At 47.2% G+C, this 26,988-nt stretch overlaps 3 protein-coding genes across 4 annotated transcripts in view; 2 read left to right on the top strand and 1 right to left on the bottom strand.

Annotated features, from left to right (window-relative positions):
- Window positions 1-26,988, bottom strand: part of LOC310688154 (uncharacterized protein) — a gene marked incomplete at its 3' end in the record, with an annotated part of 161,985 nt that continues 134,997 nt past the window's right edge. The window contains exon 6 of the mRNA XM_083464277.1: window positions 1-2,246. Coding sequence (XP_083320403.1) covers window positions 1-2,246 — 2,246 coding nt within the window. The remainder of the gene's footprint in view (window positions 2,247-26,988) is intronic.
- The window catches only part of LOC310686816 (uncharacterized protein), an 82,808-nt gene continuing 64,572 nt past the window's right edge, over window positions 8,753-26,988 (top strand). The window contains exons 1-2 of one of the 2 annotated variants that reach the window (XM_083461093.1): window positions 8,753-9,003; window positions 25,952-25,994. The gene's annotated coding sequence lies outside the window, so the exon portion shown is untranslated. Of the gene's footprint in view, window positions 9,004-25,951; window positions 25,995-26,683; window positions 26,914-26,988 lie in introns of those variants that run through there. The other variant, XM_083461094.1, reaches the window with a different exon arrangement.
- On the top strand, window positions 11,382-17,675 carry LOC310686904 (uncharacterized protein). The gene is made up of 2 exons (XM_083461411.1): window positions 11,382-11,597; window positions 15,103-17,675. The coding sequence occupies exon 2, from the start codon at window positions 15,254-15,256 to the stop codon at window positions 16,730-16,732; it is 1,479 nt and encodes a 492-aa protein (XP_083317537.1). The 5' UTR covers window positions 11,382-11,597; window positions 15,103-15,253; the 3' UTR covers window positions 16,733-17,675.

Genomic DNA, 26,988 nt, shown 5'->3' with positions numbered 1-26,988 from the left:
TCACCACTGTGAATTCTTTGGTGAGCTGAGCCATGAGCTTGGTCCTCTTACAAAGCTCTTTCCACATTCCAAGCACTGATAAGGTTTCTCCCCAGTGTGGATTCTTTGATGGGCCATGAGGTTAGTCCTCTTACTGAAACTCTTTCCACATTCCAAGCACTGATACGGCTTCTCCCCAGTGTGGATTCTTTGATGGGCCATGAGGTTAGTCCTCTTACTGAAGCTCTTCCCACATTCCAAGCACTGATAGGGTTTTCCCCCAGTGTGGATTCTTTGGTGGGATGTGAGATGGGCTTTCTGGCAGAAACTCTTTCCACATTTCACACATTGATAGGGTTTCTCACCACTGTGAATTCTTTGGTGAGCCATGAGCTTGGTCCTCTTACCAAAGCTCTTTCCACATTCCAAGCACTGATAAGGTTTCTCCCCTGTGTGAATGCTTTGGTGGGAAGTGAGACTTTGCTTCTGGTTGAAGCTCTTCCCACATTCCAAGCAGTGATATGGTTTCTCCCCTGTGTGAATTCTTTCATGGCAAGTTAGATTGGCCCTTTGGCTGAAACTCTTTCCACAATCCAAGCATTGATAGGGTTTCTCACCACTGTGAGTTCGTCCATGGGCCATGAGCTTGGTCCTCTTACCAAAGCCCTTTCCACATTCCAAGCACTGATAAGGTTTCTCACCACTGTGAATTCTTTGATGGGAAGGGAGACTTTGCTTATGACTGAAGCTCTTTCCACATTCCAAGCACTGATAGGGTTTCTCACCACTGTGAATTCTTTGGTGGGATGTGAGGTGGGCTTTCTGGCGGAAATTCTTTCCACATTCCAAGCACTGATATGGTTTCTCTCCTGTGTGAATTCTTTGGTGGGAAGTGAGATCGGCTCTCTGGCAGAAACTCTTTCCACAATCCAAGCATTGATAGGGTTTCTCCCCAGTATGAATGCTTTGGTGGGAAGTGAGACTTTTCTTCAGACTGAAGCTCTTGCCACATTCCAAGCACTGATAGGGTTTTTCACCTGTGTGAATTCTTTGGTGAGAAGTGAGATTGGCTCTCTGGCAGAAACTCTTTCCACATTCTAAGCACTGATATGGTTTCTCACCACTGTGAATTCTTTGGTGGGAAGTGAGACTTTGCTTCTGGGTGAAGCTCTTTCCACAATTCACACATTGATAGGGTTTCTCCCCAATATGAATTTTTTGGTGGGAAGTAAGACCAGCGCTCACAGTGAAGCTCTTCCCACATTCCAAGCACTGATATGGTTTCTCCCCTGTGTGAATTCTTTGGTGTGAAGTGAGATCGGCTCTCTGTAGGAAACTCTTTCCACAATCCAAGCATCGATAGGGTTTCTCCCTGGTATGAATGCTTTGATGGGTAGTGAGATGGGCCCTGAGACTGAAGTTCTTTCCACATTCCAAGCACTGATAGGGTTTTTCCCCTGTGTGAATTCTTTGGTGGGAACTGAGATTGGCTCTCTGGGAGAATCTCTTTCCACATTCCGAGCACTGATAGGGTTTCTCACCACTGTGAATTCTTTGATGGGAAGTGAGACTTGCCTTTTGGGTGAAGCCCTTTCCACAATTCACACATTTATATGGTTTCTCCTCAGTATGAATTCTTTGGTGGGAAGTGAGATGGGAGCTCACAGTGAAACTCTTCCCACATTCCGAGCACTGATAGGGTTTCTCACCACTGTGAATCCTTTGATGGACCGTGAGAGTCGTCCTGTGATTGAAGCTCCGCCCACATTCTGAGCACTGATAGGGTTTCTCACCTGTATGAATTATTTGATGGGCTGTGAGATGGGTTCTCTGACTGAAGCTCTTTCCACACTCTTGGCATTCAAATGGCTTCTCCCCCCTGTGAATTCTCTGATGTTTACGGAAGGTTTTGCTTGTATTAAAGCTTTTCCTACATTCTAAGCACTGATAGGGTTTCTCGCCTGTATGAATTATTTGATGTGAAATGAGATGTGCACTCTTACTGAAGCTCTTTCCACATTCCAAGCATTTCAGTGGGTCCTCCCCTGTGGGAATTATTTCCTGTGAAGTTAGACTTTCATTCCAACAGAAATTTTTTCCCCATCCAGAGAACTGAGAGGGTTTCTTCCCAATAGCATTTCTTTGGTGGGTAGTCGAATGGGAGCTGTGACTGAAGCTCTCTCCACACTCCAAGAGTGGCAATGGCTTCTCCTCTGTGTGGATTCTGTCATGGGCATCCTCTCTCTCAATTTCCAAATCATCACCACCTGCAATGAAGAAAGAAATGGATTAGAGCTGCAGGAAGAAATGGAGTGCCACTGTATTGAATATTGATCACTAACCCTTGTGATAGAGGAAGAATTCCATGCATCAACATTGCTGACCACACACTAGAGGTGGTCAGTGTTAGAAACAGAGATAGGAAAGCTAGGACATAAAGAGGACCTTATACCTAGGTTATGGGCTCAAAAATGGAATGTCTAGGTGCACTTTCGTATGACAAAAATACAAAGCTGAAAAGGAATGGACTCGATGGCCCTTGTGGTCTCTTCCAACTCTATGATTCTATGAATGAACAGCAGCTAAAATAATATGTTCATTTTTCACATGGTCTAGTCCTTCCCCTGCCCACCCCCACCCCCTGATTTTTTAAGAAGGTCTTGTCACGGGACAGACAGGCAAGGGGAGAACACAGAGAGAAGTTTTGAGGAAATTGAGCCTGGCAGAGTTTGCATACAATAACACAATGCACGCACCCACAGATATATCACCACTTGTAGGTTTCAGATCCTCAGAAGACATTGAAAGCGAGACAGATGGGGGGGCTTAGTGGGGGGTGATGTCACGGGACAGACAGCCCTTGGGTCAAGGGAAGGGGGAGTATTAGAGCAGGGACAGTCAGACAGGGAAAACAGGGAAATGATGGACGAAGTAGGGGAGGAGAAGGCAGAGAGCAGTCAAGTGGTGTCAGGGCTCTGCAGTACTGGAGAGCCCTGCCACCAACCAGGGAGTTCAGGAACAGAAGGGGAAGCGGTGCCTTTGGCACAGGCGAGGAGAGAATCAAAGACGTCTTGCGAGATTCCCACATCTACTGGGTTGGAGAAGGAGCCGAAGGAAGCCACTCCCCAAATCTGACTGGTCAGATTCAGATGCATGATTTTGAACTGTAGCTGTTCATACATATGTAAATAAAGAACTGTAAATATCTCTCTGAGTGAGCAGAGGGTGTTTATTGCAAAGAGCAGACACCACCTTGACAGGTCTCTCCTTCAGCCTTCAGAGAGTAGCTGGAGGTGGGGAGGCAGAATTTGGTCCTCCTTTCCTTCCACTCCGCAGTTTTAATCTGAAATCTTAGGTGCAGTACTGCGCGCAGAGCTCAGAAACTGCTCGTGTCTATGAAATTCCCTGTTGCAAAATGCGCCTATGGGAGTTTCAGACACTGGAGGTGGTGGATGATTTTGTCTCCCTAGGAGGTTCTACCATAACCAACAACCTCTTCATCGATGCTGACCTGGACAAGTGTATTGGCAAGGCAAATGTGTTACTAACTCTTCAATGCCAAGAGGAAGGTCTATCAGGATTGTGCATTGAGCAAGCAGTTTGTGAAGTGAATTGTGGACAATTACAACCATTAGGGGGAAAAACCCTCAATGCCTTCCACATGCTCCATGTCAGGAAGATTTTGGGCAATAGAAGGCAGGACAGTGTCAACAAAGATGTGTTCTCCTGACCTCAGATTCCCAGCATGTTCCCATTTCATTCTCAGCAATGTCTATGTTGGCTTCATCATGTCCACGGTCAAAACATGCTGATAGCCCTCCATTTAAGGTGAGTTTGGGGGGTATTAGAATCCCAGGTGCTGCAAGTGGCCCTGCAGAACTCCCTCAAAACCAGGGAGGCTTATCAGAGAGAGATATGCATGGAATTTCCAAACAGAGGTCATGATCCACAAGGGAGCCTTACTGAGAGAGGCCACAATCCTGTGATTCTTCTCCATTACTTCCTTATGCAGAGCTCTCTGGTCAGGATCCAGCAACGCCCATTCCTCATCTGTGAAATGAACAGCGACGTCTTCAAAGCACACTGGACCCTAAGAGAGAAATGAAGAGGTCCTCTTTAGACAGCACTAAGGTTGTCTGCTACACATTGCTGTTTCTTTCTGTGCATTAAAAGGGGGGAGGAGAAGGTGGGGAAACCCCATTGTGCAACTGATGCGACAAGATAGGTGATTCCTGGGAACTATTTTTGAGGCTTGATGAACTGCTTAGAAGCCTGTTTTAGCATTCAATGATAACTCTACAAGTAAAACAACAATGACTTATGAATCATCCTATTGACCGTCAGAAGGTGAGTTAAGGCAAGGTGGCTGTTCCTTGTTCTCAGCACATTAAGCTTCTCCAACGGCATTCCCAGCCTCCTGGCTTCTGTCTAGGCTGCCCTTGACAAAGATGCCTTCAGAGCAGCTTGGACAGAAGCCAAGAGGAGGAGAGAGATTCCTCGGGGGCCAGAGGCACCCTGGCTGCCCCACCCCTCAGCCCCCTTCCCCACAGGGCTCCCTCCCTCTACCTGAGCTGCTTCCACAGCCGTTGCTTCTCCTTTACCACCAGGAATAGATGGAAGAGGAGGTCTTGCTGGCATCATCTGGTCACCTGTAAGAGACAGAAGTAAGTGGGAAGCCAGGAGTGCAGCTGCTCTCCAAAAAGTCTCACCTTCTGAGTGCATCTGGACATTTGGACCCATTTCATAATTTAGTTGGGTTTAAAAATACATCTCCCTCCTTGGTGCTCTTGGCCCCAAGTGTCTACCCCCCCCCCCCAAAAAAAGATGACAAGAACCCATGGATTTGTTTTGATATCCACAGAAAGGGACCAAACAGAGAACGGACTCCTTCCTTACCCAGCAGCCTCTCTCTGGTGTCCAGCGGAGTCCTTTTGGTCTCAGAGGAATCTGGGCCCATTTCTGCAATCAGATCCTGTCTCTGAAATAGCAACAAAGATTCAAAACAGAGAATATGAAGAAGAGTTAGAAAAGGAAGACAGAGGCAAAAACTGAAGGGCAATCTGATAACATTCAATGGCTGCTTTCCAAAAAAGGATGGAGAATTTTCAGATACCCTCACTCACGTTTGGAGCCCCTTGGGAGTATTCAGAGGAAAGTCTCTCTCACCTGCTGTTCTGCTTGCTTCCTCTCCTCTGCCTGACTCAGGAGGAAACCTTCGGCCAGGGCCACTGCCTGGGAACTGGTCTCTGCTCCGCATTCCCTCACCCAGCTCTCCATCTCCAGAGGAAGGACAGCCAGGAACTGCTCCAAGATCACCAGGTCCAGCATCTCAGCTTTCGTATGCCTTTCTGGCTTCAGCCACTGATGGTCAAGGCAGTAAAGTCGGCTGCAAACCTTCCGGGGTCCTTTGGCCTCCTGATAGCAGAACTGCCTCAATTGCTTGCTCTGCACCTCTGAGTGGAGAGTGTCCTCCTCTCCCGGGATCTTCTGCACAGTTTCCCCCCAGAATCTCCCACTGCTCCCCGTTTCCATTTCCATGGCCTGGCCTCTTCCTGCTTCAGGGCCAGCTGAGTCTTGCTCATCTAGCTGTGCTCTCAGGAAGCCTCCAAGACAGATGAAGGAACCCCTTGATCTTCTGCCAAGTTCTGTCTGTCCAAATCAGAGGTGCTAGGGAATTTTACAAACCGAATACATTGTTCTGTTACAAAACTGACATATTGCCTGGAGGAGAAAAATGTTCCGTGAGGAAGTATGTGTGAGTCTTGGAAGAGCCAGCTCTGGACTGCACCACAACCCAGACTCTGAGGTTTCTATAAAAAGGAGAAGGTGAAGTAAGTCTCCAGCCCTCCTGGAGGGAAAGTGACCATGCAAAATGTGCAGGGAACTGTTGGTCTTTGCTCCTGCCTTTCAGAGTTTTCAATCAAGGAATGAAGTCAGAACTGTGACTGACAAGTGAGTCATTTGTACTGAGTGTTATCTGAGCATTGGGTTATAGTGGGAGTCCTAACCCAGGACTCCTCAAGAGTTGCTCTCCTGCCCAACCCCATTTCAGAGCACATTTATTTCCTTATCTGGCTAACTTCTGAGGGCCAAATGACATGTGGGTGGGGTCAAAGGTCAGCACTCAAAAGCAAATAAAGTGGAACTCGCCTTTCTATGAGTGTAATGCGTTTTCAACTGTTCTTATTGCTTTTTAAAGAAAATTGTAATCTGCTCTTGGAAATTCAGATGACAGGCAGGGAACAAGCAGTAACGATGATGATGTTACATTGCTTAACGCTCCCCCTCCCCAGTCATGAATACTTGAGGGCACTCCTGGGTCCATCATGGTTGCTTGAGGCTCAGGTGCCCATGTCCAGCTCAGGCTAGTTCCCCACCCCACAGACCTTTCGGGACAGAGAGGACATGGCGCTGGTCTTCCCTGCTCTGCGCCAGATGGGATGGTGGCAACGCTCTCTGTGTGGAACTGCCCTTGAAGGCGACTCAGCTACACATTCACAGCAACATCACAAAGCAATATTACTCAGCTCCTGAGGTCCACAGAGAGACTGGCTACTTTTCTAGGGAGAGTTAAAGGTAGGTAGCCGTGTTGGTCTGCCATAGTCAAAATAAAAAAATTCATTCCAGTAGCACCTTAAAGACCAACTAAGTTAGTTCTTGGTATGAGCTTTCGTGTGCATGCGCACTTCTTCAGATACACTGAAACAGAAGTTGCCAGATCCTTCTATATAGTGAGAAGGTGGGGAGGGGTATTACTCAGAAGGGTGGTGGGAATGGGTGATTGGCAGATAGCTGAGATGAGCCTGTTGACGACTCTTAACGACTGCAATAGGTCTTACAGGAAAAGGCAAGGGGAAAATGAGTCATCACTCGAGATGAATCCTGAGTTACAGTGACTCAGCAATTAGCTGTTAACAGTTAACAGCCAGCAGGCTTGAAAGATGTAGGCCTTGCTGCTCCTGCTCTCAAGAACCTTTGTCTCATGACAGCCTCCTATGGGGGAGACAGAGCAGAGGAGCCCCCCATCGCCCTCTCCTCCTTCTCCACAGATCGGTCTCCTCCTCTTTGAACGCCACCTTGATTGTGTTAACGGAGAAATCTGAGGGCTCCCTTGGACAAGAAACAAGGACACCAGCCAGGAATACCAGAGCAAAAGAGCAGCCAGTCGGCTTGGTCTTGATTGAAGTCTGTCACCACAGGACTCCCACCTGCCACCAGGTGGAACAAGATGGAAGCCCCACACAAAAGAGAACCCAAACTTTTATTAGCGGGTGGCCCTAATAAACCACAGAGCCTAGGGTTTGCCGATTGGAAGGTTGGCGGTTCGAATCCCTGTGATGGGGTGAGCTCCCGTTGCTCGGTCCCAGCTCCTGCCAACCCAGCAGTTCAAAAGCATGTCAAGTGCAAGTAGATAAATAGGTACTGCTGTGGTGAGAAGGTAAATAGTGTTTCCGTGCGCTGCTCTGGTTCGCCAGAAGTGGCTTAGTCATGCTGGCCACATGACCCGGAAACTGTCTGCAGACAAATGTTGGCTGCCAATAAAGCGAGATGAGCGCTGCAACCCCAAAGTCATCCGCAACTGGACCTAACAGTCAGGGGTCCCTTTACCCTTTACCTTTAATCCCCATGTTATGCCCCCCCCCACTACATCACTCATACATCACGGTTACATCATGAAAGGGGAGGTCTGGTGGCAGGAATCTGAGCATCCTGGACCCTGCCCCATGGTTCCCCCTGCCCTCCACCAAACACCCATCAAGTGAAACAAAACAGATACTTACTTTTCCCAGCCAAGTGAATCACACCCTTTTGTCTTCATCTGAGTTTGGTATTTCTACAATGGCTACCTGTCTGGTACTCAGGTATCAGGATGCCAGGGATTATCACTCAGGCAGAGGGGCTGCTGAGTAGCTGAGCTCACATGTCTATAGGAATTTCTGAAGTTTCCCCAGTGAGTCAGTACATAGAGACATTTATCCGTGAATTCTTACGTTTGGTATCGTGCAGCAGAGGCCCTTTGAATAGAGAGGAAGAAACTGTGATGAAGTGTTTTGTGGGGACAAATCACACAAGTCACAAAAGTGATTATGCTGATTTTGGTAGTGGGCTGCATGTGCATGAGATCTGCTGGAGGGGCAACCCCCCCAACCTATACATCAATTCCTGCAACCACTGGTGGCCTCCCTGCCTCTTGTGGGAGGGAGTTCCACAGGTTTTACTCTGCCCTGCAAGAGGAAGCGCTTTCTCTTCCCTGCCCTCCGTCTTCCTTCCTTGCACAGGTGAGGTTTTAGGTACCGAATGTCCAAACGTTTCCATCCACCTACAACCTCTGTTATACAAGGGGACTGATCCATACATCTGAATGGGGTTTATTTGCATGCATTTCCCCACTCCTGGATCCAAGGGGCCAGCAGCGCATCCATGAAAAGGAAGAGCACAGCTGCCGCCCTCCTGCGACCCTCCGCGCCCTGACTTGCCCCCCTCTCGCCATGCAGCGCTGGGACCCCCGCTCTCCCCATGGGCCCTATCCTGGGAGAGAGGAGACTCACCGGATCCCAGCAGGCGCCCCCAGGCAGCCTCTGCAGAGCCGAACCAACGGGACCCCCACACGCCCGACTTCTTGCAGGAAAGGGAGGGGTTGGGCTTTCGCTCTGGAGGGCCCTGCCCCCCCCGTCTTAGTTTCCTCTCTAGGAATCCAGCTCGTTTCCGTTTAACCCTTGGCAAGCCGAGCGCACCCAACTCACGCCTCTCCCTCTCCCGAGAGCCGGAGCATCGCGCACCAATGGCATCCCGAGAAGGTGGAGGAGGAGAGGCTTATGGATTACTTCCGGCAAGGGATACATTCAGTTTTGGCCCCCTAACAGCTGGCCCCTGAACACGGGTCCCAAGAAATCTTCACTGGCTCCCGGTCGGTTTCCGAGCACCATTCAAAGTGCTGGCGCTGACCTTGAAAGCCCCAAATGGTCTCAGCCCAGTAGAAGGGAAGGAGCGTCTCCACGTCCATCGCTCAGCCCGGACACTGAGGTCCAGCTCCGAGGGCCTTCTTGTAGCAAGGATTTTTAAGGTACCTGTGACCCACTCAAATTGTGTCCCAGAATTGACAGACGCAGCAGTGGAGAAAAAGAAAGTGATATTTATTGCTGAGCAATAATTGACCCGGTGGAATCGTTTCCAGAGACTGGGCCGCCCAGCTCTAGCGCCCTGAGGCTTTATATCTGAGTACATACATCATCGATCATGACATAATCGAATACAATCGCACACGGCAGCAAAAATAAAACCAATGAGCGCATTCAAGCCTTGCCCCCTGATCATGTAAAGAGTTCCCTCCCAACTTCTGCTTTCTTCAGTCTGAACATTAGTCCGACCTTTCCCCTAATAAAAAGGAGAAAGGAACTGTATTCGGCCCTTACGCTCTCCTACGCAACATCTGCCAAACAGGGACATTTTGCGGTTAGCATCTTCCTGTTTTTAGCTGCTCAGGACCCTGTCTGGACAGGAGGAAAATGCCAGCACAGCAGATTTATTGCTTCCCCCCTTATGTTAGCGAGACATTGAGAAGAACAAGGGGAGAGAACTGGGACAGAGTTCATTTTGGATTTTTCAAATCTAAGCATTTTGCCCTAAGCTTTGCAGAAGCCTTCATGATTCAAACATGGATAAAAAGCATTATAAGGATATATGGTGCTATATGGTTATATATGGTTATATATGGTTATATATGGCTAACTGATTATATGGAAAGCATAAGGGTATAATTCCTCCAGGTGGTCCCGCTTCATTCTGGCAGGTCCCTCATTGCGAGAAGTGAGGTTACAGGGGGCCTTCTGGGTTGTCGTGACTGCCCTGTGGAACGCCCTCCCACCAGATGTCAAGGAGATAAACCATTATATGACCTCCATAGACGCCTAAAAGCGGCGCCAGGAAGCTTTTAATGTTTTATGTTGGGTTATGTTTCCTTTTATTCTTTTGGAAGCTGCACAGAGTGGCTGGAGCAATCCAGTCTGATGGGTGGGGTACAAAAAACACGTTGTTGTTGTTGTTGGACACCCAGCTTTTGACAGCTAGCTAGGCAGGGATTAAGGGCTGCTTCGTTCTGTGCTTTTGGACTCCTATGTGGGTTTATGGTTCTGGTGCTTGTGGATCTCATGGGATTTAATGTCTTGCCATTATAAATGCACGGAGATGAGTGCATTTGTAGACACATTTCCGCAAAAAGACCCAAACTCCAGCAAGTAGCCGCAGGTGACACAACAGGAGCCTTTCTGCAAATGGCCTTTGCAACACAACTCACTGGGTGGTAACAAAGTAGACACATTTCCCTCTTTGCAACGTAGCCCCGTTTCCTCAATGAATCCACCCATTTCAGTAAAACCTGAGCTGAAATAGTACGGAGAGCAAAACAGCAGCCCTGTCTGACCCCCGTCAGCCCCCAGACTCCCCCAGTCACGTGGCAGGAGATTCATCCTGAGCCCCCGCCCCCTCCGTGAGATGGGTATGACATCATGGATGATCCATATAATCCATTGATGATCCACATGATCCAAGCAGACTTGTCCAAAGAGCAGATCTCTGGGTCTGAATGAAAGGGGTCTGCGATGATGGATTCTGGAGTCAAGAAATCCTCCCTTTCCAGTGATCTCTCAGGCTGGCCAGGAAAAGGCAGCGAGCAGGAATCCTCAGGCATCCCGACGGACAGACAGACCTGTCATGTTGCCAAAACACGAACTCGGAGTCTGATCTGATTTCCACGTACAACTCATTTTGTGACGCAACCGGGGGTGTTTTTTGGGTGCTCTCTCTGTGACGGGGGGGGGCTACTATATGAGGTTGTACAAATTGTAACGCGCTTTAGTTCTGGGCTGCTTCACTCCTGGCATGGGGGGGGGGCCCTGCGCGCAAACAGGTCAACAGCTGCCTTGCTTTCTTCCTGGCCTCATTGTGTTACCTCTGAGGGAGACACAAGGGAGGAATTGTGTCGGCTGGCTCTCTCTCTCTCTCTCTCTCTCTCTCTCTCTCTCTCTCTCTGTGTGTGTGTGTGTGTGTGTTTGTGTGCAAAAGCCCAACCCCTATTTTTTCCGTAACACAGGAGTCACAGAGTCCAACCCGCTGCTCAATGTGCACCAATACCAAAAACATGGAATGGATCTAAGATCATGGCGTGTGGGGCGGGGGGAGGGAAGGATTTTCAATGTAAACATTGCAGGGGGGACCCCACTTTGCAGCTGGATTGCCGGGGTCAGCCCCTCCCCCGCTCTCCTGATCCCCTGAACGAAGAGGGAGGGGGAAAACCTTCGTCTCCTCCCCCCCTCTATCCCTCCCTTCCCGGTACATCCTCCTCTCACCCCGCCCCCACAACCCTCAACCCCCCCCCCCGTATGTCGCACCTCTTCCTTCTGCTCCTCCTCCAATCCGGCTTCTGTTTCCGGAATGAGCGGAGAGAGCCCCCCTCCCAACCTGCCTGCTTCGCCCGGACGTGGAGCTTCTCCGCCGGATTGCTGCTCTGCCCCGTAGCTCGGGGGGGGGGCGCTTTGGAAAGGAAAGGCGGGGCGGCAGGGGAGTGAACCCCCGCCCGGTGGATGTTGCAGGAAAGGAGAATCGGGAGCGAGGACAAAGAGGTAAAGGGGTCGCGGGGGGCGGAGAGGGAGGGGGTAAGGACCCAGAGACCCCCGCCAGCTCCCCAAGGCGCCTTTCGTGGGCCCCGTCGGCAGGGCCTGGATCCCTGCACGTGTGCTGAGAAGGGGGCTTTCCTTGGACGCTTAGGCGCCTTGGCAGCGGCGGACATGGGACGCCTACGCAGGGGGTCCCCACGAGGACCCCCTTGCCCCGTTTCCCCCGCGAAGGCATCCCTGGGGCCCTGTGGGTTTCGCACGGATAAAGGAGGGTTAACGGGCGTGAGGGACGCCTAGATAGAGACCCCCTGTCCCTCCTCTGCTAGTCTTGGGGTGGCCCCCCAGGATGGAAAGATGGGGGATGAGGGCTGAGCCGCGCCAAGGGAGGCCTCTGGGTGCAGGGGAGACTCTGGGACAGAGGGAGGGAGTCGAGGCAGTGGGGAGGGGGAGCATCCCTGGGGCAGAAAAGGGCAGCAATGGGGGGGGGAGGGAGATAGGAAATCAGTCTTTGGGGAGACTTCTCCATGGTGGCGCCTGCTGGGTTTCTGTGGAGAGGCCGTCTTGACTTCTCCTTACCATCCAGGAATCGGCCACCCCTTCAAGGTGACCAGAGACAGATCCCTGGAAAGTGGGGGGTCCAGTCCCCCTTCCTTCCTGCAACCTCCATCCTCTTCCCACCCCATAAGCCCCTGCCCTGCCCAGACACAGTGGTTCTGCCAAGTCCAACCATTGGTCCCCCTGGAGAGGAGAGGAAAGAGGAAGAGGAAGAGGGGAGGGGAGAGGCCTTCTCAGAAGCAGCTCTTGGTTTCCGCAATCCCACCCAGGAAGCAGCCAGAAACCTTTTCCTCTCTCTTGGGCTTCCATCTTTAAGTTTCTCTTCCACTGCCTGGTTCCAGTACAAAGAAAAGACAGTAAAACATCAGACATTAAAAACCTCCTGATAGAGGGTTGCCTTCAGCTGTCTTCTAAATGTCAGAATATTGCCCACTTCCTCGCCCTCTGCCTGCTTCCCTGTAACTTCGCTTCTCCCGGGGGGGGGGGGGGATCAGCGGAAGACCTTCCAAGGTGGACCTCCCTGTCCAGACTGAGCGATGTCGGTGGAGATGCTCCTTCAGGTCTACAGGGCTGAGGCTGTTGAGGGCTTTAGGTTGCAGATCTTGCTGCTCCATAACAATCTCATTCAGCAAATAAATGTATTACTGAAGGCAAAGAAGCATAATAGGATCCAAAAAATAGTAAAAATTTAACTTACGTAAAACCCTAACTTAGCATACCAAAACAGCACTCAAGTAAGAATCACACGAGCGGAGTAGAGAAATAGCAGACTAGGAAGTGGGACCAGGCGCCTTTCGGCCTTGTAATTTATATTCTATTAAATGTCAGAGTAACCTTGGGACTGGATAACAAGCCTGGCTCGCTCCAGTTTAAACCAGCTTCATCTGGTTCCATGAAACAAGAAAGGTTCTTCATAACCTCATCGCAACTGATCCCACCACCAGCTCTCAGCAGAAAGGAAACTGCCGAGTTTCAGGAAGCCTGCATTAGATCAATACTTTTCTTTGCCTGGAAAATGCAGCCATGCCACCTAAAGGTCAGCACCAACAGTGTGACATGTGCTTGAAAATCTGCTGGGAGCCAAGTAAGATCCTTTAGAAGCAGTGATATGTGGTCTTGGCAGCTGCTCCCATTCAGTTGCAGTTTTGGGTCACCTTCAAAGGTAGTCCCATGTAGACCACATAGCAGTAGTCCAAGCCGGAAATAACCAGAGCATGCACCACTCTGGCAAGACAGTGTGCGGGGAAGGAGGGACTCAGCCTGCGTTCCAGATGGAGCTGCTAGACCGCTGCCCTGGACACAGAATTGAGCTGCGCCTCCATGGTCAGCTGTGAGTCCAAAATGACCCCTAGGCTGCACACCTGGTTATTTAGGGGCACAATTACCCCATCAGGACCAGGCCCCCCCCACACCTGCCCACCTCCTGTTCCCCAGAGACAGTACTTCTGTCTTGTCAGGATTCAAGCTCAATCTGTTAGCTGCCACCCATCCTCAAACCACCTCCAGGCACCAACACAGGGCATTCACCACCTTCACTGGCTTCACTGGTTCAGTAGGACACCATGGCCAAAGGTCTCCAAAGCCACTGAGAGATCTAGCAGAACCAGGAAACAGCTTTCCCTTCGGACTCTAGCGCATTGGAGATCATCAACCAGAGCAACGAGGGCAGTTTCTGTCACATGATGAGGCTTGAATCCCAGTTGGAAGGATCATGGTGGCAGAAGCTTTCCTGGTCCTGCACCCCCAAAAGCTCCAGGCATAACACTTTCATTAGCTTTGAAGGGGCCATCCGATACTTGGTGGTCTTTTCTTCAAAAGAGAAATATTTTGAATACTTTTACAGTGACATATGATGTAAATAGCACATCCACATTGGAGAGATTTTGATACACAGGTCTGAGCTCATCTCTCCACCTGAAACTGCTGTGTTAGCAGCACTGCCTGGGCAGTGTGTTTGGGGGTCCTGGGCTGCCTAGACAACAAGACCCCTTTCTCAGCCTGGCTAATATGGTCCCAAGGAAAGCAGAGCAGTACGTTTGGCACCAGCTTGGCTGCTGGAGTGGCTGGAAGGAGCTGTGCAGGGCACCATCCAACCCTCTTAGAGACTCCACTCTGGATTTGTATAGCCTTTTCTTTTCCTGAAGATAACTCACCAGGCAGTGAAGGTTTAGTTTTCCTTCTCGAGGACCTCCCTTTCCAGATTGACGAGCCCCATCTGCCCTTCACTTTCCTCAGCAGGATGGGCAGAATCTGCCTTCTTGACTGTGGGATTCACTGTTGTTCTCATCCTCTCCATCCACCAGGGCCTGCCTACACCTGCAGCAGAATTCCCCAACCCACCAAGGATTTGAGACCATCTATTCTCACCTGGTTTAGCCGGCCGGTTGAAGCCGTTCCTGGGCTTGTGACCCCTATTCCATCCTGACAGCCTCTGGAAGCCACAGGTGGGAACTGAGTGTAGGGTGGGGACCATTGAAGGATAAATTACCCCATAACGTGCATGACATGACCCCCACCAAAGGAACTAATGCTCTCCTAACACCCCAAGACATCATATAATTATGATATTTGAGACAGAACTGGAATAAATTCGTCTCTAGAAAAAACACAACTTCAGGCAATAAGTAAATTAATACTACTTATTCAAGGTACTACATATTCCACTAAGTACAGTTTATCTATTTGCCTTGAATATCCGCTTTTCAGTGTCATTTTAGGATAGTCCTGTGTCAGAAGATGGGCATGAGATCAGACAGCACATCATTCTTTTAAAAATCATGCTGCTTTATTAACATTGATTGAGGATTATGAAAGCTGCTCATGAATTACTATCATTTGTTAACATTACAACTTCATTTCCAAAAAATTGGGAACATGGGGAGGAGGTGGGGGAATATAGGAGATGTTGATACAGGAGAAGGTGCTAATGGAGCTTGATTTATTTTCTTTCCCTTAGTTCTCTTCCTTGAAACCCAAACAGGATTTCCTTTCCTCTCAATCTGAAGAAGGAGATGGAGAAGACAGTCAGAACTCCAGGGAATGGGGCACCTTTAGTTTCATTAGGAATAGAAATTAAAATGTGTGACATGCAGAATATGCTTCATTGAATGAGCACACATAGTTCACATCAACAACCTCCAACAGGGGAGAAACCATTTAAAGGTATGGAGTGTGGGAAAAGATTCACTGATAGTCGAAAACTTAGAACACATCAGCGGAGTCACATGGGCAAGAATGGACTCCAATGCAGGGAGTGTGGGAAGAACTTTAGTCAGAGTGGACTCCTCAATATACACCAGCGGACTCACACAGGGGAGAAACCATATAAATGTATGGAATGTGGAAAGAGCTTCAGTCGGAGTGATGCACTTAGCACTCATCAACGGACTCACACAGGGGAGAAACCACAAAAATGTATGGAGTGTGGAAAGAGCTTCAGTCAGAGTGGACACTTAAGTTTACATCAGCAGACTCACACAGGGGAGAAACCATTTAAATGTTTGGAGTGTGGAAAGAGCTTTAGTAATAATGGATACCTTAAATTACACCAGCGGATTCACACAGGGGAGGAACCATATAAATGTATGGAGTGCGGAAAGAGCTTCAGTTTCAATGCAGCCTTTAGAACACATCAAAGGACTCACACAGGGGAGAAACCATATAAATATATGGAGTGTGGAAGGAGCTTCAGTCAGAGTGGAAAACTCAATATACATCATCGGACACACACAGGAGAGAAACCATTTAAATGCATGGAGTGTGGAAAGGACTTCAGTAGGAGTGCACACCTTAGATCACATCAACGGACTCACACAGGGGAGAAACCATTTAAATGTATGGAGTGCGGAAAGAGCTTTAGTGATAATGGAAGCCTTAGAACACATCAACGGACTCACACAGGGGAGAAACCATATAAATGTATGGAGTGCGGAAAGAGCTTTAGTAAAAGTGGAAACCTAAGAAAACATCAACGGACTCACACAGGGGAGAAACCACATAAATGTATGGAATGTGGAAAGAGCTTCAGTCAGAGTGGACACTTAAGTTTACATCAGCAGACTCACACAGGGGAGAAACCATTTAAATGTATGAAGTGTGGAAAGAGCTTCAGTCAGAGTGGACACTTAAGTTTACATCAGCGGACTCACACAGGGGAGAAACCATTTAAATGTATGGAGTGTGGAAAGAGCTTTGGTGATAATGGAAGTCTTAGAAAACATCAACGGAGTCACACAGGGGAGAAACCATATAAATGTTTGGAGTGTGGAAAGAGCTTCAGTCAGAATGGAATCCTTAGAACACATCAACGGACTCACACAGGAGAGAAACCATTTAAATGTATGAAGTGTGGAAAGAGCTTCAGTCAGAGTGGACACCTCTATATACACCAACAGACTCACACAGGAGAGAAACCATTTAAATGTATGGAGTGCGGAAAGAGCTTCCGTTTTAATGGAAACCTTAGAACACATCAACGGACTCACACAGGGGAGAAATCATTTAAATGCATGGAGTGCGGAAAGAGCTTCAGTCAGAATGGAAATCTTAGAAACCATCAGCAGACACACAGGGGAGAAACTGTTTAAATGTATGGACTGAGGAAGGAGCTTCAGTCAGAGTGGAACCCTTGATTTATATCAACAAACTCACACAAAACACAAACCTTATAAATATCAGGAAAGTAGATAGAGGTTCAGTCCTAGTGGAAGTTCTAAATCAACAGACTCACGGACAGGAAGAACTTTAGTACTTGAAACCCTTCAAACTATCAACAACCTCAAAGAGGAGAAGCAGTTTAAATGAAAAGATTGCAAAACGTGCTTTATTTACAAAGGAGTGTTTAAGGAACATCCAGGGACTCTCACATGGACGAACCCATTTAGATGTTTGGAGTGTGGGACGTCTTCCTCTCAGAGTCCACTCTTTTCTTCACAGCAATGAACTCAGCAGGACATCACTCATTAACACATGTTGTGTTTGTGAAGTTCTGGTATTTATGCGTAAAAGTCTATAGTAATGAAATATTGAAGGCATTGTCAAACAATGTGGTTATGATCTAATATTTAAAGTACCTTTCGACAGAGAAAGGGTGAGGGTTTATCTGGATTGCTGGTGGTCAGTGAGGATTAGGGCTGGGCGATGTATTGTCCAAACTGGTTTCTAGACCACATCATGATGACCTTCCAAAAACAATGGATATGGCAACACACCACAGATCACAGTGTGTGTTTCTGTGATGCCCATTTGCCTGGAGGTTTTTCTTCGTGAAGCCCCTGCAGATTCTGAGTTGCTGACTTCCCTCCCAGATGACAGGAAGCGAAAGACACACATCCATTGCCCTGTGTCCTTCCAGCCTCTTTCCTCCCTTGCTCCCTTCTGCCGGTTTGTGTGCCTGACTTAGATATCCTGTGTGCTGTATTTTTTTTACTGCTGAAACTGCGTTTGCTCTCAGGAGCTAATTTTTGTGCCTCACTGGGGACCCAGGGAGAACTGTATGCTTTCAAAGCTCAGTAAACTATTACTGAAGAACTCCTACTGCCTCTGTGTGTGTTTTTGAGCTCAGCGTGGGAATTGCTCTACACGTGGCCCCTACCCTGCCGATACTCTGCTCATTCCCTGGATTTGCTGTACTTAAGCATGCAAGACGGGTGCATCTGTGTGTGACTGGTTTTTGCACCAAACTCTCTCACCACCCCACTGCGTGATCTCCAAACACTGCTTCTTCACCAGAACTTCTTCCTGCCTCCTACGTGTTCTGCAGAAAACTTAAAATACTGTAATTTAATGGGAGATTTCCCCCCAAGCCTTATTGCAAGAGGGGGAAGGATGGGTTGCAGGTACCAGGGAAGTCTCCTGGGGGGCCCATCTTTCCTCACGGACCCCATAGGGCAACCTCAGAGTTCCTGCTTATTCTGGGGTTTGGGGAAGATAGTACTTTTCCATAGTCCCAGAAGTTCTTATTCTTCCTGCCAGAGGACCAGTGTGAATATTATTATCGTACTGATTTTACTGTTGTTGCTGCTGCTGCTGCTGTTGCTGTCATGGACTGGCTGGGTGAAAGGGGGGGAGGCACCAGCTGGGGTACCCACAAGGGAAGAAGGCTCGGTGTCCAGGTCTTGTATGCCCCCTAAGGCTATCAAAACTCCTAGGTCTGGCCAATTAAAGGCTGATATGGGAGCCGTTGGGGGCCAGATCAGTTATTTCTTTTTCACCTCTCCTCTGGAAAAGTGCTCTTTCTTCTGGGGTTTGATTACTTTTGCCTCCTTCAGTGCTCACTGCATCCTCAGCGAGGTGCAATACTGTCCTTTCAACTTATGTAGGGTTCTCTCTCAGGACCGCTACCCAGGAGTCTGCGTATGCAAACTGCTCTGAACATCCAGGGTTTTTGGTCACGCTTCAAAAGACCTGGTTGGTTTGCTCCAGGTCCCACGAGCCGAGGGGGGGGGCAGCAGGGAGTTCTTAGTCGTTTGAGGTTCATTGCTCCGCCATATTTGTGCTTGAATTTGCCAAAATTATTCACCATGCCTTGTAATGGAATCCATTCTTCCTGTGAGTGTGACCCCCCCATTATGCCCTCCTGCTTAAGTTGTTACACAAGGGGGACTCCTTGCCCTTCCGACATGTTGCAGATAAAATAAAAGGTGGGGGGAAAGCCTTTTGAAAAGACTGGTGGCCAGCAGGGCTGACAGTGAGAAAGCCTATAGAAAGAAAAGACTCATACATAAATGCCGCCCTCGGCTGTACAGCCTGCCAGTCCTGGGCAGAGAACTCGCAGTTGTGCCAAGGGGGGGAGGGAGCCTGATCTCTGCAGCCCCAGCCCTCAGCCGGAGAGGAGCCTTCAAGCAAAACACAAAGTGAGAAAACTCCCCCCCTCCTCACAACCCTCTTGGCCGAGCTTGAGACAATACATGGACATTCACAGAGCTGGGAGCCGGCTGTTGCCTGGTTGAGGCACCCACAGCTGGCAGTCCACTGCTGCCGGGGAGGGGGGGGTCCACAAACGCAGAGAGAGAGAGAGAGAGAGAGAGAGAGAGAGAGAGCTGGCCCCCCAGCCCAGCTCCCCTGGCTGAGCTGGAGACAAAAGCATCAATGCAAAACACACAAAAAAGAAAGCTCCCCCCCCCAAATGTGCAATTTCACTGCGAGCAAAACACACAGAGCAGCCCCCCTTGCCTGAGACACACAGAGAGCTGGGGGGGGCACTGCTCCCTCAGTTGAGGCACCCACAGCTGGGTGGGTTCAAAGAAAGCCTCAATTTATCTGAGTCACAGCACCAAATGTATACACTGGTACCTCGGGTTACATACGCTTCAGGTTACAGACGCTTCAGGTTACAGACTCCGCTAACCCAGAAATAGTACCTCAGGTTAATAACTTTGCTTCAGGATGAGAACAGAAATCGTGCTCCGCCGGCGCGGTGGCAGCAGGAGGCTCCATTAGCTAAAGTGGTGCTTCAGGTTAAGAACAGTTTCAGGTTAAGAACGGACCTCCGGAATGAATTAAGTTCTTAACCCGAGGTACCACTGTACCTCCAAAGGCTATAAAAACTCCTATTAAAGGTAAAGGCACCCCTGACCATTAGGTCCAGTCGTGACCAACTCTGGGGTTGCGGCGCTCATCTTGCTTCATTGGCCGAGGGAGCCGGTGTACAGCTTCCAGGTCATGTGGCCAGCATGACTAAGCCGCTTCTTTCTTTTTTTAATGATATTTATTAAGGGTTTGAAAATTACAAAAAGAAAGAAAAGAAAAGAAAAGAATCAAACACAACAAAACAATACAATACAAAACAAAATCAAAAACATTACATAAATATAACAGATCAAAAAGAAAAACAATTAAAAACACATTCAATATTTTCAATGTTGTTATCTTTCCTTAACTTGTTTCAGCGACTTAATCACACCTCTCTTTTTTGTAACCCACTTCAATTAGTTGTTTCAGCAAATCCTTTCCATCTTCCTCAATTCTTTGCCCTATAATTTATCTTAACAGGTTCTAACCTTGATTTCCCTTTAATCCCTTTACAATTTATTGTACTTAATTCTTTATAGCCTTTCTGCTAAAACCATATAACTTCATTCCAACATCTTTCTAACATTCCTTAATTTTACAATATTTCTGTAGGTAGTCTTTGAATTTCTTCCAATCTTCTTCCACCGGTCTCAGATTCTTCTCCCTGGTCTCAGATTCCTCTCCCTGGTCTCAGATTCTGCCAGTCATTTCCGCCAGTTCCATATAGTCCATCAACTTCAACTGCCACTCTTCCCGGGTGGGTAGATCTTGTGTCTTCCAATACTTCGCGATAAGTATTCTTGCTGCTGTTGTGGCATACATAAAGAAAGTTCTATCCTTCTTAGGCACCAATTGGCCGACCATGCCCAGGAGAAAGGCCTCTGGTTTCTTCAAGAAGGTATATTTAAATACCTTTTTCATTTCATTATAGATCATCTCCCAGAATATCTTATTCCTTGGGCATGTCCACCAAAGGTGAAAGAATGTACCTTCAGTTTCATTACATTTCCAACATTTATTATCGGGCAAATGGTAAATTTTTGCAAGCTTGACTGGTGTCATGTACCACCTATAAATCATTTTCATTAAATTCTCTCTTAAGGCATTACATGCCGTAAATTTCATACCTGTGGTCCATAACTGTTCCCAGTCAGCCATCATAATGTTATGTCCAACATCTTGTGCCCATTTAATCATAGCAGATTTCACCGTTTCCTCCTGAGTATTCCATTTCAACAGCAAGTTATACATTCTTGACAAATGCTTAGTTTTTGGGTCTAACAATTCTATTTCCAATTTTGATTTTTCCACCTGGAAGCCAAGTTTTTTATCCATATTATATGCCTCCATTACTTGATAGTAATGGAGCCGGTCTCGCACACTATTTTTTAATTTTTCAAAACTCTGCAATTTTATTCTGTCTCCATCTTGTTCCAAAATTTCCCAATATTTCGGCCATTTGGCCTCCATATTGAGTTTTTTCTGAGCCTTCGCTTCCATTGGTGACAACCATCTTGGGGTTTTATTTTCTAACAGATCCTTGTATCTCATCCAAACATTAAACAGTGCTTTTCTAACAATATGGTTTTTAAACGCTTTGTGTGCTTTAACCTTGTCGTACCACAAATATGCATGCCAACAAAATACATTGTTAAAACCTTCCAGATCCAGCACATCAGTGTTTTCAAGAAGCAGCCATTCTCTCAGCCAGCAAAAAGCCGCTGATTCATAATAAAGTTTAAGGTCTGGCAGGGCAAATCCACCTCTTTCTTTAGCATCAGTTAATATCTTCAATTTTATTCAAGGTTTCTTGCCCTGCCAGACAAATCTAGAAATATCTCTCTGCCACCTCTTGAAACAGTCCATTTTGTCTAGAATTTGCAATGTTTGAAACAAAAACAGCATCCTTGGCAATACATTCATTTTTATCACTGCGATTCGGCCTAACAATGATAGCTTCAAATTTGACCATATTTCCTTTTTCACTTCCATCCAACATTTTTCATAATTGTCTTTAAATAAATTCACATTCTTGGCGGTCATATTAACCCCTAGGTATTTCACTTTCTTAACCAATGTTAATCCTGTCTCCTTCTGAAACTTGTCTCAATCACAGTTAGATTTTTCTCTAAGACCTTAGTTTTCATCTTGTTCAACTTAAAACCTGCTACCTGACCAAATTCTTGAATCAATTCCAATACCCTTTTAGTACTAGGTTCTGGCTCATGTAAAGTCAATACCAAATCATCAGCAAAAGCTTTCAGTTTGTACTGTTTAGCCCCCACTTGTATACCTTTAACCAATTGGTCCTTTCTAATCATATTTAGCAAAACCTCCAGGACCGATATAAAAAGTAATGGAGAGATTGGGCGACCTTGTCGTGTTCCTTTCTCAATCTTAAATTCTTCTGTCACTACATTGTTCACAATTAATTTTGCCTTTTGTTCTGAATAAATTGCACCTATACCATTTTCAAAACTTTGACCTACCCCTATCCCCTGTAAGTTCTTCTTCATAAAACTCCAAGAAATATTATCAAAGGCTTTCTCCACGTCCACAAATATCAAAACTGCTTTAGTATTAATAGTCACTTGTAATTTTTCTAAAATATTAATTATGTTCCTTGTATTGTCAGACAAATGTCTGCCCGGAAGAAAGCCCGCTTGATCTTTATGGATTTCTTCTACAAGCACCTTTTTTAATCTCTTAGCCAAAATGTCTGCAAAAATTTTGTAATCCACATTCAGCAGTGATAGGGGGCGGTAGTTCTTAAATTGTGTCTTTTCAATCTCTGTTTTCGGTATAAGTGTAATGTTAGCTTCCTTCCATGACTCTGGTGCCTTTTTCACTTCCAAAATTTCATTACAGACTTCCTTCAATGGTTGTATTAACCATTCTTTCAGAGATCTGTAGTATCTTGAAGTCAAACCATCCAGTCCTGGAGATTTACCCAGTTGCATATTCTGTATGGCGCCTTCCACTTCCTGATCCGTTATTTTATAATTCAGCATTAACTTGTTTTCCTGAGAGATTTTCTCTAATCCATTTACTTTCAAAAATCGATCAATGTCGATTTCTTTCTGCTTCTCCTGTGTGTATAGTTGTTTAAAGTACCTCTGGAAGCACTTTCTGATCTCCACTGGATTCACTATATTCTTTCCTTCCACTTCCAAATTCGTAATGGTATTAAGTTTTTGTCTTTTTTTTTCAATTGCCAAGCCAACAGTTTTCCACACTTGTTAGCTGATTCAAATGTTTTTTGTCTCATTTGTTTAATTTTCCATTCTATTTCCTGATTCATCATTTTCATATATGGTACTTGATATAGCTTTATCTCTTTCAGTATCTCCTGTGACTTTGGTTTTGCTCTCAGTTTCTTCTCTCCTTCCTTTATTTTCTCCAGAATTTTATCTTTTTTTTCATTTTGAGTTCTCTTCTTAATTGCATTTTGTTATATCAGAAATCCTCTCATAACCGCTTTACTTGCGTCCCAAATCACTCCTTTTTCCACTGTAGTATTCATATTTGTCTCAAAATAATCTCTCAAGGTTTTTTGGGCCTTCTTGGTCACTTCTTCATTCCTAAACAAAGCATCATTCATCCTCCATCTGAAGGAACCAATTGGCGTCAATTTCATTTCCATCTTCACAGCATTATGATCAGAACAAGTTTTGGGGCAAATTTCCACTTTGCTAGTCCTCGGAACTAGTCCTCTAGTTACCCAAATTTGGTCAATTCTTGTCCATGTCATTTTAGCCTCCGCGAAGAAAGTTCCCTCTCTTCCTAGAGGGTTCTTCATTCTCTAGATGTCAACTAAATCCATATTTTCAGTCATGTCAAAAAAGGTTTTTGGTAGTCTACCATCTTTGGTAACTACCTGTCTCTGTGCCTTGTCCATATTTGTAGACACCACTCCATTCATCTCTCCCATCAAAATCATATTGTAATCCAAATAGTCCATCAAAGTCTCATGCAGCTTCTTAAAAAATTCCGCTTTTCCTTCATTTGGTGCATAAATGCCTACTATCAAAAATTTCTCTCCTTGTGATTGGATTTCAATTGCAATAAATCTTCCTTGATCATCTTTAAATATAAATTTCGGTGATAGGCTCTGCTTTGCATATAGGACAACTCCTCTTTTTTTAACTTTATCTGATGAAACAAATCCAAGGCCCAGTCTTTTATTACTCAATATCTTCCTGTGTAGCCTTATCACATGTGTTTCTTGTAGACAAATCAAGTCCAATTGTTCCTTTTTCAATAAATGAAAGACTCTGCGCCTTTTTTCGGGGGAGTTCATTAACATTCCAACTTAATATTTGCAATGCCATGATGTAATTACTCTGATTTTCCTCCAACAGCACCCACTGCTTGCTTTTCTTCTGTTGGTGGTGTTGGTATCACATTCTCTGAGTTGTCCAGTCCAAAACATAGTTTTGCTATGTCCAGTATTCCTCTTTTTGGTGATCTTTTGTCCAATGCTTTTTGTTCAAGTCCTCTGTCTGGTGATCTTCTGTCCGATGCTCTTGACTCTTTTCCAAGCTCCTTCTGCAGGTCTTCTTCGTAGTTATTCAAAAATTTAACTTTATCTTCTACTGATCTTATTTTTATTTTCCCTCCTTTGAAACTGAAGGATAGACCTTGGGGAAATTCCCACCTAAAGTTGATTTTGTTCTTTCTCAGCAGGGCAACCAAGTCACTGTAATTTGACCTAAGATCCAAAAGATATTTCGGGATGTCTTTAAAAATTTCCACTCTTGACTGTAATACTTCCAGAGGCTTCAGGTAATGCCAGCCCAAAATTTTATCTCTCTCTTCTTTAGCTCGGAGGGTAATCAAACAGTCTCTTATTCTATTCTTCTCTTTCTTCCCTCCTCTTCCTAGTCTAAAGGCTCTCACAATTTCAAAGCACTCCTGCTCCAAATCCAGGTCCCAGAAATCCACAAGCTCCTGCGTGAGAAAATCTATTAAACTACTCTTCTCCAATTCAGGTAGAGCTCTGATCCTCAAATTCGTCTGTTTTTCCTTAAGCTCAATCATAGAAAGCGTCAACCTATGATCCTCAAGTTGCCTCTGTAGAACTGGTACACTCTCTTTTTCCAATTGTGTAATTTTACGTTCCACAACAACTGCCTTTTCCTTGGCTTCTTCTGCAGTCTGCCGTATCAAAGTAGCTTCTGACTACTAAGCTGCTTCTGGCGAACCATAGCAGCACACGGAAACACCCTTCACTTTCCCGCTGGAGCGGTACCTATTTATCTACTTGCACTTGGACATGCTTTCGAACTGCTAGGTTGGCAGGAGCAGGGACCGAGCAACGGGAGGGATGGGAGCGGAGCAGGGACCGAGCAACGGGAGGGATGGGAGGTCACCCCATCGCGGGGCTTCGAACCGCCAACCTTCTAATCAGCAAGTCCTAGGCTCAGTGGTTTAACCCACAGTGCCACCCCCGTCCCTTAGGACTCCTAAGGGACTCCTAGGTATGGCCAATAATACTCACGTGCCAGGAGGAGATAAGGCAGTGGAAGACAGAAGTGCCTGGCGTGCTCTGTTCCAGGGGGTCACGAAGAGTCGGACACGACTAAACGACTAAACAACAACCATACATCTGAATGGGCTTTATTTGCATGCATTTCCCCACTCCTGGATCCAAGGGGCCAGCAGCGCATCCATGCAAAGGAAGAGCAGAGCTGCCGCCCTCCTGCGACCCTCCGCGCCCTGACTTACCCCCCTCTCGCCATGCAGCACTGGGACCCCCGCTCTCCCCATGGGCCCTATGCTGGGAGGGAGGAGACTCACCGGATCCCAGCAGGCGCCCCCCCCCCCAGGCAGCCTCTGCAGAGCCGAACCAACGGGACCCCCACACGCCCGACTTCTTGCAGGAAAGGGGGGGATTGGGCTTTCGCTCTGGAGGACCCTGCCCCCCCTCTTACTTTCCTGTCTAGGAATCCAGCTCATTTCCGTTTAACCCTTGGCAAGCCGAGCGCACCCAACTCACGCCTCTCCCTCTCTCGAGAGCCGGAGCATCGCGCACCAATAGCATCCCGAGAAGGCGGAGGAGGAGAGGTTTATGGTTCACTTCCGGCAAGGGATACATTCAGTTTTGGACAGCAGCTGAAAGGCCTCCTAACAGCTGGCCCCTGAACAAGGGTCCTAAGAAATCTTCACTGGCTCCCGGTCTGTTTCTGATCACCATTCAAAGTGTTGGTGCTGACCTTGAAAGCCCTAAATGGTCTCAGCCCAGTAGAAGGGAAGGAGCGTCTCCACCCCCATCGTTCAGCGCGGACACTGAGGTCCAGCTCCGAGGGCCTTCTGGCAGGTCCCTCATTGCGAGAAGTGAGGTTACAGAGGGCGTTCTGGGTTGTCGTGACTGCCCTGTGGAACGCTCTCCCACCAGATGTCAAGGAGATAAACCATTATACGGCCTCCATTGACACCTGAAAGCAGCTCCGTATCGGGAAGCTTTTAATGATTTATGTTGGGTTATCTTTTCTTCTCTTCTTTTGGCTGGAGCAATCCGGTCTGATGGGTGGGGTACAAAAAAACATGTTGTTGTTGTTGTTGTTCGACACCCAGCTTTTGATAGGGCTGCTTCGTTCTGTGCTTTTGGACTCCTATGTGGGCTTATGGTTCTGGTGCTTGTGGATCTCATGGGATTTAATGTCTTGCCATTATAAATGTACGGGGATGAGTGCATCTACACAGACACATTTCCGCAAAAAGACCCAAACTCCGGCATGTAGTCGCAGGTGATACAATTGGAGCCTTTCTGCAAATGGCCTTTGCAACACAACTCACTGGGTGATAACAAAGTATACACATTTGCCTTTTTACAATGTACCCCCTTTCCTCAATGAATCCACCCATTTCAGTAAAACCTGAGCTGAAATAGTAAGGAGAGCAAAACAGCAGCCCTGTCTGACCCCCGTCAGCCTCCAGACTCCCCCAGTCACGTGGCAGGAGATTCATCCTGAGCCCCCGCCCCCTCCGTGAGACGGGTATGACATCATGGATGATCCATATAATCCATTGATGATCCACATGATCCAAGCAGACTGGGCGAAAGAGCAGATCTCTAGGCCTGAATGAAACGGGTCTGCCATGATGGATTCTGGAGTCAAGAAATCCTCCCTTTCCAGTGATCTCTCAGGCTGGCCAGGAAAAGGCAGCGAGCAGGAATCCTCAGGCATCCCGACGGACAGACAGACTTGTCATGTTGCCAAAACACGAACTCGGAGTCTGATCTGATTTCCAGGTACAACGCATTTTGTGGCGCAACCGGGGATGTTTTGGGGGGGCTCTCTCTGTGACGGGGGGGCTACTATCTGAG

This window comes from Podarcis liolepis, assembly GCF_965112155.1.
Source record: "Podarcis liolepis genome assembly, chromosome: 10".
Taxonomy (NCBI): Eukaryota; Metazoa; Chordata; class Lepidosauria; order Squamata; family Lacertidae; genus Podarcis; species Podarcis liolepis.
Note: the sequence above shows the minus strand (reverse complement) of the source record. Positions and strands in the feature narration are given on the sequence as shown.